The sequence below is a fragment of the Petromyzon marinus genome, chromosome 33 (assembly GCF_048934315.1).
Source record: "Petromyzon marinus isolate PM22_M1 ecotype Great Lakes invasive population chromosome 33, UKy_Petmar_22M1.pri1.0, whole genome shotgun sequence".
In the NCBI taxonomy this organism is placed as follows: Eukaryota; Metazoa; Chordata; class Hyperoartia; order Petromyzontiformes; family Petromyzontidae; genus Petromyzon; species Petromyzon marinus.
Window position 1 is genome coordinate 10,680,828 of NC_133699.1, and position 14,442 is coordinate 10,695,269.

At 57.6% G+C, this 14,442-nt stretch overlaps 1 protein-coding gene across 2 annotated transcripts in view; it reads left to right on the top strand.

Moving 5' to 3' along the window:
* Positions 1-3,614: 3,614 nt before the first annotated feature.
* The window catches only part of LOC116948447 (cysteine-rich motor neuron 1 protein-like), a 42,298-nt gene continuing 31,470 nt past the window's right edge, over positions 3,615-14,442 (top strand). The window contains exon 1 of one of the 2 annotated variants that reach the window (XM_032965129.2): positions 3,615-5,037. In XM_032965129.2, the coding sequence (XP_032821020.2) occupies positions 4,713-5,037 (325 nt within the window). In that variant the 5' untranslated portion in view covers positions 3,615-4,712. The remainder of the gene's footprint in view (positions 5,038-14,442) is intronic. The other variant, XM_032965128.2, reaches the window with a different exon arrangement.

The following is a 14,442-nucleotide window of genomic DNA, read 5'->3' on the forward strand; positions in this document are numbered from 1 at the left end:
ATGATTTTTATGCCATAAATGTCCAAAGTATAAACCACTTTGTTGAGCTTTTTTGTGGTCAGGTCGCTTCTGAAAAAATAAGTTAGCACCTCAGTGGGCTTTGCCTGATAGGATGGGGATGGTTTAGTTGTTGTATTTGTGTGCGTTTCGGTGATTAGTTTACCTTTCTTGAAAAATTCACGACGATCACGTTATATTCTTGGTTCTTTCAGTAAAGTCACGTAGAAGGGAAACAATAAAATAATAAAAATATAAAACAAGAAAATTCTCACGACGTTTCGACTGCAACACAAGCAATCATCATCACACCTGATCATCACACCTGATGATGATTGCTTGTGTTGCAGTCGAAACGTCGTGAGATTTTTTTTATTGTTTTATATTTTTATTATTTTATTGTTTCCCTTCTACGTGACTTTACCGAAAGAACCAAGAATATGCATCCCTGCAGTCGCGAAAGCTTTAAATCAAAATTTAGTTTACCTTTCTTGTACTATTCACGACGATCACGTTGTTGCACCGTGTGTTGTTGTGTTACGTTCTTACCCCGTGCCCCGACTGGACGTCTGTGAAAAAGAGCTTCATAGCTCATCGGATTCCTCCTCCGGTATAAATAAATATTCTGATTCTGAAGTGAGCACACCTCTGATCCGGCAACAGGTGAACATTCGACACCCGGCCACCAACATTTTGTCTGCCCTTTTAGTTTCATTCCAAAAAAACTTTTTTTTTCACATCGAGCGTCCCAACACCTGGAGCATCGTCAGCGCAATCGCGCGAACGGTCAATCCACTGCTGGATGACTGCCTACCGGGGCCGCCGCCACCTGTCACGATCCTGCGATGTAGTAACCCGACCAGCGCCCGCGCAAACATTTTTTTTTATTTCATCGAGTCCATCTCCTCGATGGGTTCGCACTCTCAAAACGCGTTCCATTCCTTGTCTGCGACTGCGATATTATTCTGATCCATCGAGGGGGGAGGTGCGGTGGGGGGTGGGGGTCTGGAAACACAACCCCCCCAGTACGTCCCCCCACCCCTCATCCCTCGCCCTTGCCGTGTTGCAGAATCTCCGCCTTCGCTGGGTCGTGAGTTGACATCTTGATGATGCACGCTCGTCCTGCATGCCGAATAATCAGCCACTGTCCCGCGACGAGCCGAGAGGTCCGCGCGGTGCCCATCACCGCGCTCATTCATGGACTCGGCCAAAGTTTCCCAGTGGAGCAGCAAACCCTCCTGGCAGTGGCACTCGCTGACGCTCTCTCAGTGTGAGACAAAGGCGGCCGGGCGTGGTGCTGGCCACCCACCCCCTCGTGTGCCGTGCCAGCCTTCATAGGTGCTCGCTAATAGCTCTTGCCCCTACAGTCTGTTAAGGCTATACGGGGGGGGGGGGTCTTTGTCTCCCGTGTCTCTGTCTCCCGTGCCTCTGTCTCAGTGTCTCTGTCTCACGTGTCTCTGTCTCAGTGTCTCTGTCTCTCGTGTCTCTGTCTTCGTGTCTCTGTCTCCGTGTCTCTGTCTCCGTGTCGCTGTCTCCCGTGTCTCTGTCTCCGTGTCTCTGTCTCCGTGTCTCTGTCTCCCGTGTCTCTGTCTCCGTGTCTCTGTCTCCATGTCGCTGTCTCCCGTGTCTCTGTCTCCGCCGTCTGTCTCCGTGTCTCTGTCTCACGTGTCTCTGTCTCCGTGTCCCGTGTCTCTGCTCAGGCTAGGGCTCTGGGTCAGGGTGTCCCGCCGGACTCTGCTCGATGACTCAACGTGAGGAGCGTGGTGGTGGTTGATGGTGGTGGTTGGTGGTGGTGGTTGGTGGTGGTGGTGGTGGCTGGTGGCACTCAACCCCCAGCGCAGGCCGGGAAGGGAGGGGCCCAGGAGGTCCTGCCCACAGGGGGTGGTGTTGGCGTGGTGATGGTGGTGATGTTGGCGTGGTGATGGTGATGATGTTGGCGTGGTGATGGTGGTGATATTGGCGTGGTGATGGTGGTGATGTTGGCGTGGCGATGGTGGTGATGTTGGCGGGGTGATGGTGGTGATATTGGCGTGGTGATGGTGGTGATATTGGCGTGGTGATGGTGGTGATGTTGGCGTGGTTATGGTGGTGATGTTGGCGTGGTTATGGTGGTGATATTGGCGTGGTGATGGTGGTGATGTTGGCGTGGTGATGGTGGTGATGTTGGCGTGGTGATGCTGGAGGAGGAGGAGGTGGTGGGGGTCACATTCCACCGGGGAGGAATGCGGAAAACCCTCCCCTCCATCCGATGGCGACAACGCTCACATCCCCTCCTCGGCACCACACGGGAGTCGGTACCGAACAAACAGTGAACAGCGCAGAGGCTGCCCCCCCCCCCCAACTCACACCCCCCCCCAACTCACACCCCCCCTACTCACACTCAACCCCCCTCCCCCCCCCCCAAAGTCACTCTACTGCTATCACAACGGTTTGATGCGAACTTGTTTGACCATACATCACCATGCTGGTTCGTGCGGGTTAGTGAAGGGGAAGGAGGCCCAGGGCCGGATTCAGACTCCACGAGCCACTGATGTTAGCCGATAACTCAGGCTGCCAGGTACACGGCGCAGGGCGCGAATCGCCGTGCCACCGCCCCGTTACACCCCCCCTCCCCCCCCGCTGTGATCGCTGTTAGCCAGCACCTATTAAGGCCGGTAGGTAGGTGTTCGCTCGCAGCACGATGTCTCGCCAGACCGCCTTTGTTTCCCCCACTGTCGGTCCACAACCTTCAGGTAGTTCTACAGTACACACACACACACGCACGTGTGTATACTGTATCATAGCGGGTAAGAGATCGATGCACAGGCTGCAAGGGTGATCAGCATCCCCACCTGGGTTCGATTGCCGGCCACGGCTCACATCAGTGGCGGAGTGATTTCTGAAGCGGCTCTTGCACCCCCTTGGAGGCAGACTCGGCCTTCAATGAGCACCACCAGGTGCGGTGTGCAAGCGTCGGCATTGAGGGGATACAAAGGCGGCCGGGCGTGGTGCTGGCCAGGCCAGGCTCCTCGTGGGCGTGGCTGACCTTCATAGGGTGCTGGCCAACAGCACTTGAACCTTACGGAGGGACCACGGGGTCCCATAAGCCCCCGGCTCTCGCATGAACTGTGTCGCGAACGAACGACACGACAAAATTATTTATCTTGACGAACACTACACGATGCGCTAATCAAAGTTCCAAAGTTTTGTTTATGACTACGGCAACTTTGGCAACGTCGGGTGCTTGGTGAAGAACGAGGAGAGGATTGATTGCTGGTGGGAAGCGGCGTTCATGTTGCGAGTCGCCAAAAATAAATTAATTATGATTTTGACCGTCCGTTTATTCGGGACCCCGGGGTTCCCGCCGTAAGGTTCACTTGTCGCCAAAAGTCAGCGAGAGGCTACGCGGGGGGCATCTTTGTCTTTGCATTCGCGCGACTACTGCCGCTGCTGAACTCTTACGGAGAGGCAGGGGGAGGAGGGCGAGCGAGGAGGGGATGAGAGAGGGAGGCGCGACTGTGATTGACAGCACTGAACGAGCCAAGTAGTGGGGTGGAGAGAGGGAGGGAGGGAGAGAGCGCTGAGCGACTCAAAGTACCGTGGGTTGGAGGGAACGCACGGCACAGCCCACGCAGCGCGAGACCCAGAAAGGGGGGGAGGGAGGAGAGAAGGCGGAGGGCGGTGGCGTCTCGGTTGCTCTGCTCCGCCCGCGTCTCCATCATCATAGCCGAGCCAGCACTCGAGGAAGCAGAGAGAGAGAGAGCGGGGGGCAAGGGAAGCGTAGAGCCAGACTTGTGCGAAGCTAGAGGTTGAGAGGCGATATATATAACACAGCCAGGGCGAGTCGCGGTCTCCTACTCCGTAGCTGTTACGTGTAGTTGGAGGTGATTGTAGCTGCTGCAGCTGCTGCTGCTAATGGCAGTGTGACGTAGACAAGTTGGGGTCTTGTTGCCGTTCGTTGTTTTTCTGCTGCGCATGGCGGGATAAGGGTAGGAAGGTAAGGAAGGGTAGGATACATTTTTGGGGGAGGGAAGTTGCTGTCGAGCCAGCTGTATGAATAATTCATACCGTTGAGTTGGAGGGACTTGTCGTCGTTACTCTTCGGAGAGCGAGAGAGTTGGGGGAGAGGAGAGAGAGAGGGAGAGAATCTCGGAACATCGAGCGAGACGCGTGCGGTCTAGGGCGCCACTCAGGGCGGGGAGTCCCGGGAACACCACGCACGCACACAAACACGCGTGTGCGTGCGTGCGCTTACGTACACTTCTCTCACACTGCAGGTAGTGTTAGACCTTACACACACACGCACCACGCGTAAACCCAGAGAGATCGACAAAACCGACATCGCGAATTATTCCAACGCAAGCGGAGCTAACCCACAAGAGACGCACAGATTCGCTCGGAGTCTTATCTGCCTGCACACACACACAGAGTGGTGATAGGGGGCGCGAACGCGTGGCAAGCGAGTTGTCTTCTCGAGTGTCAGCCACGAGGAGAGAGAGAGGGGGGGTGGGGAAAGGGAGCGGAGTTACTGTAGCAGTTAGTTCGCCGTGTTCGTGTCTGGAGGCAGGAGCGGTGAAGCGAGGAGTGGGATTGACTGCAAGCGGTGGGTAGCATTGGGGCGTCAGCCAGCAGGATACGCGAGTGACTAGAGGCGAGGCGAGAGGCAGTGGAGGCTGCGTTGTCGGTCGACACGAGCAGCAGCGTCACCAGCGGCAGCGAGTGAACAAGTCCGTGCCATGGCTGCTCCGCTGCGCCGCGGAGCGCGCCCCGCTCGCCCGCTCCTCCTCAGCCTCCTCCTCGGCGCCCTCCTGGGCGCCCTCCTCGTCTCCTCGGCGTCTGCCCTCTCGTGCCTCTGCGACCGCGCGCGCTGCGAGGCGCCGCGTGGCTGCGCGGGTGGCACGGTGCCTGACGTGTGCCACTGCTGCCACGCGTGCGCCAAGCAGGTGGGCGAGGCGTGCGGCGGCATGTACGACATGCTGGGCACGTGCGACCGGGGCCTGCGGTGCGCGCAGCCACTCGCCGCGCGATTCGGGTTCAGCATGACGCCGGGACACTGCGAGGGTGAGTCCCAACGGCGGTGACGGATTTCTCTCGCTCGCTCGCTCGCTTTCTGTCTCGTTGTGATGCTGGGGCGCAATGGGGGTCGATGGGCGCTCTGTGGCGGTGGCGGTGGTGGTGGTCATCAGCAGCAGCAATTTGAGCTCAGGTGGGCTGTTAGGTTGTCTGTATATCATCATCTCCAATGCTGCACGGAGACGTCCACATTGTCACCCTGATCTTCGTGGACCTTGGGCATCATTACCATCATCGCTGAGTTGTCGTGTTAACCTTGGTTATACTTCTTCATTATTTCCATCACTGGATGCGTAACATCCCCAAGTCAACCACCACAATCATCATCGCGAGTCATGATCAGCTCGATGGTCTCCCTTCCATCATCATCATCAGCAGCAGCATCCATTGTCTATCCACTGCTGGATGAAGGTCGGCCTCGTCATCGCCATCCCTCCTGGGGTTGCACATTCCAGCTCGCCCCTGGCGTCCCCTCGGGCGCGTTCTCTCCTTTCCCTTTGGCTCCCACTCCGTCACCGGGCTCGTCCATCGCCCACCGTCCCTGCTCACCGATGCGTTCCAAGTCCGCGTGCCCTCCTCAACAGCCACAGTTGCTGTCTGTGTGTGTTTCCCTCCATTTGTTCCGCGATCCGCGCGTTCCTCTCTTTGTTTTTAGGTCTGCGCGTGTAATCCCCGACCATCACATCTGCGTGGGAGTCACGGGGTGGGGGGGGGGGGTTGTGTTTTAACGGGGTATCCTAAAACAAACTCTGGAGTGATTCACGCACTGGGCTTTTGAGCCTCGTCACCCAAGTTCGATGCCCGGCCATGGCTAACATCAGTGGCGAGTAACATCTGAGTCACCTCGCTTCCCCAACCTGCACTGACCAGTGTGGTGAAATCTGGTCAAACGGCCCCCATGGCCAACACGGCCTTTGCCCAGCAGTGGATCGACAAAGGATTGGGAGCTCTTTTAAATTAAACGCACCCTCTAGCCTGAGCGCGTCCGGTCATTGGGCAGGCTAAACCCGCTTAGATATGATCCCCAATTAATTCGTGGTCGGGGGTTAAACCCAGTCCAGGCAGTAGCAGCATCTTCCGTGCACAGCTCGGCGTCCTTTGGCGTCCGTGACGCGAGAAAGGAGCCCCGGCTTGTTGCATCGTCACGGTGTCGACGTCGTCGGCATGTGCCTCCAGTCGAAGCATGCCCGGCGAGAGCCTTTAAGACCGTCGCGCCGATGTCTCGCGCAGAGCGCTGCCGAGACCTTTGGCGCTCGGTGCGCGGCTGGAGACGAGAGTCGGGCGAGTCTCGGGATGACTACAAAGACAAAGATCCCCGCGTAGCCTTAACAGACCTGTCGGGGCAAGGGCTATTTGCGAGCGCCTATGAAGGCCGGCACGGCACACGAGGGGTGGGTGGCCAGCACCAGGCCCGGCTGCCCTTCTCTCACCCAGTGGCGATGTTTTTACAAGTCGCACGAGGCTGAGTCGACCTAGGGGAGGCCCAGAACCGGTTCAGATAATCGTCGCTGGTGTTGGCCGTGTTCGGGAATCGAACCCGTGTTCGTCGCGTGGCGCGCTAACCGCTACGCTACCGCTCCCCATGACTGCACAGACACACACGGAGCTATTGACTGCGCACAGTCGTGAACTGAACGTAAGAGTAGTGCGCCGGGCCCAGAAATCTTCCAGAATTCTCCCGACCCTGTTGGATCTCGGAAGCTAAGCAGGGATTTTTAACCTGTTCAGTACATGGATGGGTGACCAGTATCTGGCCTTGGCAGGTGTCGTAGGCGTGGACTACGTCGTGTGGCCAGAAGATGGCAGTGCCGAGAGTTACCGCCCCCGAAAATCCTCTCGGACACAGCAACGGTGTGGTGTTGCCTTTGCTCCACGTTCTCCGTTTTCCTCTCGCACGAAGCCCAGCGCTCGTTAATGAACATCATTGACCAAACATCCCAACGTAGCAGAAGCCCTCCTGGAAGAGAGTCCTCGGGCCCGGCGAGGCTTTCTCGGGTAAATCATTGGCGTCATTTTTGTTGTGAAAAGTGCGCGCGTTCCCATTAGGGGCACAGTGTCACCCGACGCTCCGAGGTGCATTCCTTTGGTATTAATGGAGCCTCGAGTCCACTCTCGCTCTCTCCTGCCATTGCGCACTTTGAAACCCCCCCCCCCACCACCACCTCTTGACGCTGTGTTCGCCGGAAAGCCGCCGTCTTAATACATCGACTGTGTTTTAAAGGATAAATTACGACACGCCAAAGTACGGGGGGGTGGGGGAGGGAATTGGCCTTTTGGTTTCCTAGCCAAGGGGAAAAGAGAGAGGAATTTATTTTTGAAATTCAGGGCAATGGCTTCTTGGACAAAAAGTTGTTCTCTGAAAAAACTGCTTAGGAATTATTTTATCAATGGACCAATGTTGGCTTGTTTCCAACTAATGCCAAATCATCCGCTCCCCTCCCCCCCTCCCACGAGTCTCAAGACTAGTTTTAAGTCGGGTGCTGCTTACACATTGGGATATTTGGCCAACTCCGCGAGCGCGTGTTTGGCATCGTGTGGGGGAGGTACACGAGAACGATCCTCGAGACCCCCCCCCTCCCACCATCCCCCCCTCCCACCATCCCCCCCCCGGGTACGAAGGGGGGCGACACTCTGCACTGCCCTCTCCTGGCCGAACCCCAAGAGGTTCCTGCTCTCTGGGATGTTTGGCCCCACACCTTTCACGGAGGCCACTTAAGAGGCGCGGATGCTTGAACACAAAACGGACGGGCGTCGAATACGCCACGATGACGGCACCATGCCTGGAACCACCGCGGCGATAATCCTTGAGACCCGTCGAAGGTGGTGGCCTCGCAAAGCAAGCTCCTCGCGGCCGCCCCCAAATATTCCTTCCTCTCGAAGCTCGAACGCAGAGGCGCTCGAAGGCAAGCGCCTCGGCGCACTCATTGAACTCTCGCCGCCAGGGCCGCTTTGCGCAACTCCGCTGGAGGAATCCCTGTGGCGCCTACCTGGGACCTTCCCAGCGGCCGCGAGAAGCGCTGCCGATCCGCGGCGAAGATTCCGTCAACTTTGCTCGCAGGTGGCCGCGAAAGGGCTGGTGCGGAGGGTGTTTGGTTTCGGGGGGGGGGGGGGGGGGGGTGGAGGTGAAAGCACGTAAAGCTTCAATGTTGTGCTCGGCGTTTGCCCAGTTCCCTACGGGCGTGCCACGTGACACCGTGGCGGGGGTAACGCGACACTGTTTTCCAGCGACGCTTCACAGGAGCTAAAAGGGCACCGGGCACGGATATGCAATATATGTAATTATATACGCACGGCGCAGGGGACTGAAGGACGTCTGTTAGCCTGGCACTGCCAACGACGTCTCGCCATGCGAGGCGGTTGGGCAGACGCGTGCGTGCGTGACGCAAACGCGATCCCGGCGACCCGTGTTCGACTCCCGCTCGCGGTCAACGCCAGTGACGTTTATTTGAACCGGTCCTGGGCCTCCCCTAGGTCGACTCAGCCTCGATTGAGTACCTGGTGCGATGTGTAAACATCGCCACTATGGGAGACAAAGGCGGCCGGGTGTGGTGTTGGCCACCCAACCCATCGCGTGCCGTGCCGGCCTTCATAGGCGCGACTCCTGAACAGCACTTGCCCCTACGGTTTGTTAAGGCTATACGGGGGATTTTGTCTTTGTCCTCTCTGCCCCCAGCACATTCTCGGCCGTTCTCGGTGTTCAAGCCTTCATCGATACTGTGCTGCCCTTGGTCAATCCACTGCTGGATGAAGGCCACCATACGCCGTTTAGCCCGTGGGATTTCCCTTCTCGATTCTTGATTCTGTTTGGCGTAAGGGGGGTGGCGGGGGTGGCCCAGGAGCAGTTCATGTGTCGCTCGCCGCTGAGAGTCGAACTCGGATCGTCGGGTTCTTCGCGCAGTCTGTTAACCACTGCTTCCGCCGCTCCACGCCTTGCAGCGTTTGCCAGAGGGTCATTACATTCTGTGGGCTTGCATCCCCCAAACATAACCAAAGAGATTGCATTGGAGCAAAGCTTTTTGTTGGGGAGGAAACCCAGCCACAGCACATCCTCTCTCTCCCATTGGTGAAAAGCTTCCGACTTTCGTGGACACAGTGCTGCACTTGATTACCAATTAAAAGTCAATCGTGGCTCATGCGGTGGCTGCGTCACCTTTGACCACGGCGCTATCGCGCTCGAGTGACGGAGGCGAGGCTAAAATCCCCATTTGGCGGAGGCCGTATTGCAGCACGACATGCAGATAAGGGATGGGGGGGGCAGGCGGGTGACCCCGTCCGAGCAAAGGTCAATGCGCTTGAGCTTCCCCGGGCTTTTGTTTAGGTGAAGTTTTTCCACCCCCTCCCCGCCCGCCCGCTCGCCCGCTCGCTCCCGTAGCCGTGGCAACTATGGCAGCCGTTCCGCCGGTTCAGTATCTTGGCCTGCACGTGGTCCACGCGGTGTTTTTGTTGCGGCGGGGTTTCATGTGGTCTGCGGCCATCCCTTGGACCGCATTGGAAGCAATGCAGATTATGCACACATACGCGCACGCACGCGCGTGCATGCAGGCGTACGCGCAATAGACACAAAGTTCCCCTATATAATCCTCGCCAGACTGTAGGAGAGAAAGTGCTGTTGGCGAACGCCTAATCAAGGTCGTCACGGCACACGAGGGGGCGGGTGACCAGATCCACGCCCGGCCGCCTTTGTCACCCGAGTGGCGATGTTTACACCCTCGACACCAGGTACCCATTTGAGGCCGAGTTTACACACGCGCACGCACGCACACGCACGCACACGCACCATACCGGGCCTAGGGAAATGGCACTCCTGGCATCGGACCTCAGATTGCATCCGCGACCGGGACTTTGGCGCAGAATCGGTGGCGATGGCCACCGAGCGAAGATGAGCACGGCGGTGACGGCGGCGGCGGCAGGCGCTTCGATTCAGGTTCGCGACCGGCAAAGTCCCGACAAACGCGTTCGGCACGAGCCAAACTCACGGACTCCCTGGAGGTTGCAAGAGTTTTGCGGAAACCGAGCGGAGCCTCCTGGACCCGCGATGCAAGCAACCGGCAGCTCGGGGAGGGGGGGGGGGCAGGGGGGGTGCAGAGCGTCGCCACTGCCGCTGTGCAGGAGGTGATGAGCGGTCGGCGCCGCTTTTGTCGCGCTGCAATAATGGTGCCTTTGTTAGCGGCTGTCCTTTGGGAGCCGCAAAGCCAAAGATGAATGTATGGATTCGCTTTTAAGCGAAGGTCCCCTTTTTTTATTTGTGAGGAGGAGGTTGAGGGCGGGCGGTGGTGCAATAATCACGGCCACCCAAACCAAAAAAAGCAAGGCATGTTGCGTGGGTTCTCAGATGCGAACGGAACTGAAAAATAACATTTCGGGCAACATGTTCCAATGTGACTTCACTATTTCCTGCCTGAACACACTGCTCAAGTATTCCTCTTGGCCATATAAGGGTCTGTCAGTGAGACAGAAAACTCGCATTTTGCTCATTTCACGTCGCTGGCAATTGCTTTTGGCAGCGCTGCATGCCGGAGTCTGCCCACGCGTAGGCCCGGTGACCGAACCGTGGCTCGCAGGGAGGGCTGGCGGGAGGGCGCACGGCACGGGTTCGGCACGGCTGGCGGCACATCGGGGAGACGTTATCGGCGCCGCCGGTGACGACGGCGCGCTGCACGCGTCCGAGGTGTGCCGTGAGCGGAGCCGAGTGCCGTCACCGCGGGCTCGTGCATTTCAAGCCTCCGGGTGAAGGCGCAGCCCCCGCAATTGCTTGCCCGTGCCACTGCTGGCGGAAGGGCATCCGCTGGAGGAGAGCTCCGGAGGGTCTTTGGTCTACTCTTCCACATGTGTCCGATGTGTCGGAAGAGGCGGTTCCATCGTGCTTATTAAAGGGGCCCGACCTGTCTCGGGCTCGGGTTTTTTGGCTCTGGTTCGAGTCAGCTTTGGGCTGGCGTCTGGGAGCCCTGATTGCGATTGCACTCGTCAAGGTCCCTCTGCAAGAATGCATTCGCGCTCCTCCAAGACCGACAAACAGGAAAGGAATGTCATATTCTTGGTTCTTTCGGTAAAGTCACGTAGAAGGGAAACAATAAAATAATAAACGGAATGGTCTATATTTATTAACCGTGAAAAAATGCCGCGCATAGCAACTCCGAATTACTACGCTTAAGACATTTCAAGCAGCCCTCGTGATGACCATAAAGAGACCTTGTGCATTTTCCTGCCCTGCAAGACGCATTTACACGCACCAAGCACACTCGGTTTGAACCGTGCCGGTCACCGTGCCACGATAACCACAACTCGCTCTTTGCAGCATCTTCAGAAAATACAAGTGCCTGTCTCGTGTCGCAGTGCGATGCATGCAACAAACCCCGCAAGAATCCGAACGCAGAAAACGAAAATTCCCTGCGACAAATTGACGAATTTGTCGAACGGGGGTTGTTTTTAGCCTCGTTAATCCCCGCCTCGCAGTAAGCTGTAAAGTGAGCGCGTGCACGCCACTGCACATTAGTGCTAAGCTGCTCGCTTCCAGCGCGTGGCGGTCGCGGCAGCGATGCGCCGGTTCAATTCGGTAGCCGTCAAAAAGAGAAAGGAAAAAAGCCCCCGTGCAGGCTTGCTCGCTCGGAGCGAGAGTGCCGGGGCTGGAATCTGCCGGCGGTGTTGTGCTCGGGAGCGCCGCCAGTGTGCGGGACGCGACTTGTCCTCGCGTCGCCTCTCCTCGCCACGGCACTTCCTCGGCTCGGCTCGGCGCGCCCTCACCGCGACAACAAAACCTTTGCGCAAGCCGCGCGATTTGTTTTGTTGTCGCGCGCGAGGTCTCGCGTCGTTCGGAGAGAGAGCAGCAGGCGCGTGCGGGGAGCTCACGAAGAATTGTTAAGAAAAGAGAAAATCGCCGGGATCAATCCGCTCTGCACCTCGACGGATGGAATTTTAGTTGCCAAGGACTCCCTGTAAAAAAAGGGGACGTAAATAATTGTTATAAAGTTTGGCAGCGGATTCTTTTTTTTTCCGTAATTCTTTTAATGACATCACAGTTTGGCACTGCGTTGGTTTTCTTGAAGCCTCGAGGGGCGCCTTCCTGGCGGTGCACGCTTTGCCGCTCGACGGGCCGCATGGACGAGGTGGCTCGGTCCTACGCGCGGGGTCTGGTGGGCTCGCCTGCGGTGGCGCGTCGCGGGAGCATTCGTGCAAACGCGCGTGGGTGTGCGCGCGTGGGTGTGCGCGCGTGGGTGCGCGCGCGTGCGTCGAGTCAGCTCGCTGGCGCAACGCGAAAAATAATAACAACGAGCGGTCGCGCCTCTCCGGAGGGCGCTCGTCGAGCAGAGAGCCGCGCTCGAAACCGCAGCGGCTTGTCGCCAAAAAGGCCGAGAAATCCGGACACCACAGATCCTGTCCAGACAAACAGGAAGGCATTGCGTGTGTGGGTGCGGGTGTGTGCGTGTGTGTGCGTGCGTGCGTGTGTGCGTGTCAGGCGGGGACCTTGGCCCCTCACTTTGAAGGTAAACAACCGGAAAGGAGCCTCGTCTCTTTTCATGGTGAAGTAACCGACAAATAACAAACCACGGCGGAGAGCTTTAGTGTCCATAGATTCCACGAAATATGCCGAGGATGCCGATATGCGGAGGTTGGGGTGGGGGTTGTGGGGGTTTTCCACGGCCATTGTCTCCACCCGGGGTTACTTGAGGCCACGTGTTGGAACAAAATCCAGCGATGGCCGGGGAAGGAGCAGCCGTCACGGTCCCCCTGTCAACCCCGCAGCTCAGGCGGGCTGCCCCGGGGCTGCCCCGAGTTGTTGTTGTTGTGACCACCGTGTGCGTAGCAGAGGGTTGGGCTCTACAGTGTGGTTTCGGGTTGAACCGCGTTTTGATGCCCGACGTTTCGCACCGCATGCTGGCAGTTTCCTGAACAAGCAAACGTTGTGACGTACCAACCAGCCCAGCGCTCGTTCCATCCTGAAAACAACGTCAGAGTTTTATTGGTGGAGGGGCGGGGGGCGTTTAACATTCGATGCGCACGCTTACACTGGAGCCTGGGGCGCGTGTCACATGCGTGTTACATGCGTGTTACGTGTGTTGCGTGCTTGAAGTGCGAACCCGTAGCAGGTTATATAAGGCGGGGGTGGCATTTTTACCGCGCTGCGCTGCGCCACGCAAAAAAAGTCTGCCGGCAGTGGTCGTTCGTAGAAGGTGACTGGGGGATGGGTTCACGATTGTTCAATAAACTCGATGATGCTATAAACTCGATTATTCTGTTCAACTCTATTCATGGGAAGGGCGTCGGTAGTTGATCACAAGGGGCTGCTTCTCGCTTGTCATTTCCACGAATACGGAAGTCATGGATTTTCAGAAAAAAATCAATTTAACCGTGGGATTGAGTGGCCTTACCCTTCGGCGGTGTGGGAGTTGTTGGTATTTTCCACGCTATCGCAACGCCCGTCTGGGAATTGAGGAACGTGGGGAGTCAAAATCTCAGAAGAGAAGGCGGCAGGCGGTGTTTCCTTGATCGCCGTTTTCAGGTCGATTAGTCAGAGCGAAAGTTTCTGTTGGAAGTTTGGTTAAGGTCACCGGTTTAAGCCGCGACAGCGCAGGAGAGGAAACATCTGCTCCGGGGTGCCTGAGGAATCGTCCACGGTGCCGGCGTGGCGCTCCGTGAGCACACGTGACAGCGTGTAGCAGGCACACGCGCCATTTCAAGAGAGGAGAGGAAATGCCCGTGTTACACCAAAGTTACTTTTTGTACAAAAGTATCGTGGCCCTGTGGATAGACCCCCCCCTCCTCCACCCGCCCAAACTCCCCCCTCCACCTCCATGGGAATGCGGAATTTCCACCGCTTGCTAGTTGCAGGGCTCTAACTCCATGGCTCGTGAGAGCAAGATACCACCTTGACTTGGAGCGGTGGCATTTGACCAATGAATCGGACTGCGCCCGATTCTCCATCACCACTTGGAACGCTCAGCTCGGGGCTGAGCCCGCATTGTCCTCGCGGGCGTGACCGCCACGCAACACGCGCCGCAGGTCGGCATTAGCGCGGCGTCGCCGTTACGTGATGGATAGCGGAGAAGATTTCAGAATTTTATTTTTTAATGTCTCGCACCCTACTTCTGTGTCTACGCTCCTTCACCAACCTGGTGCGGTCAAATAGCCACGCCACGGCGGGGGCACGGGGGGGGGGGGGGTCCTCGTCAAGCAGTGGGGTCGAACACGAGCGATGGTCGGGCGCGTGCTGCAACAGTGGGGCGCGGGTATCCGCGGTCGTGCGCGGAGCCCCCGTGGTTTTGGGAAGAGTTACCACGAGGTCATCACGGCCGAGGTGAGCCCCGCGTGTTTGTCGATTCGTCGGGGGTAGAGGAGGGGGGGTGGTTGATGGGGGGGGGGGGCACACGGGAGCTGAGTAATTACTCTATCCGTGCC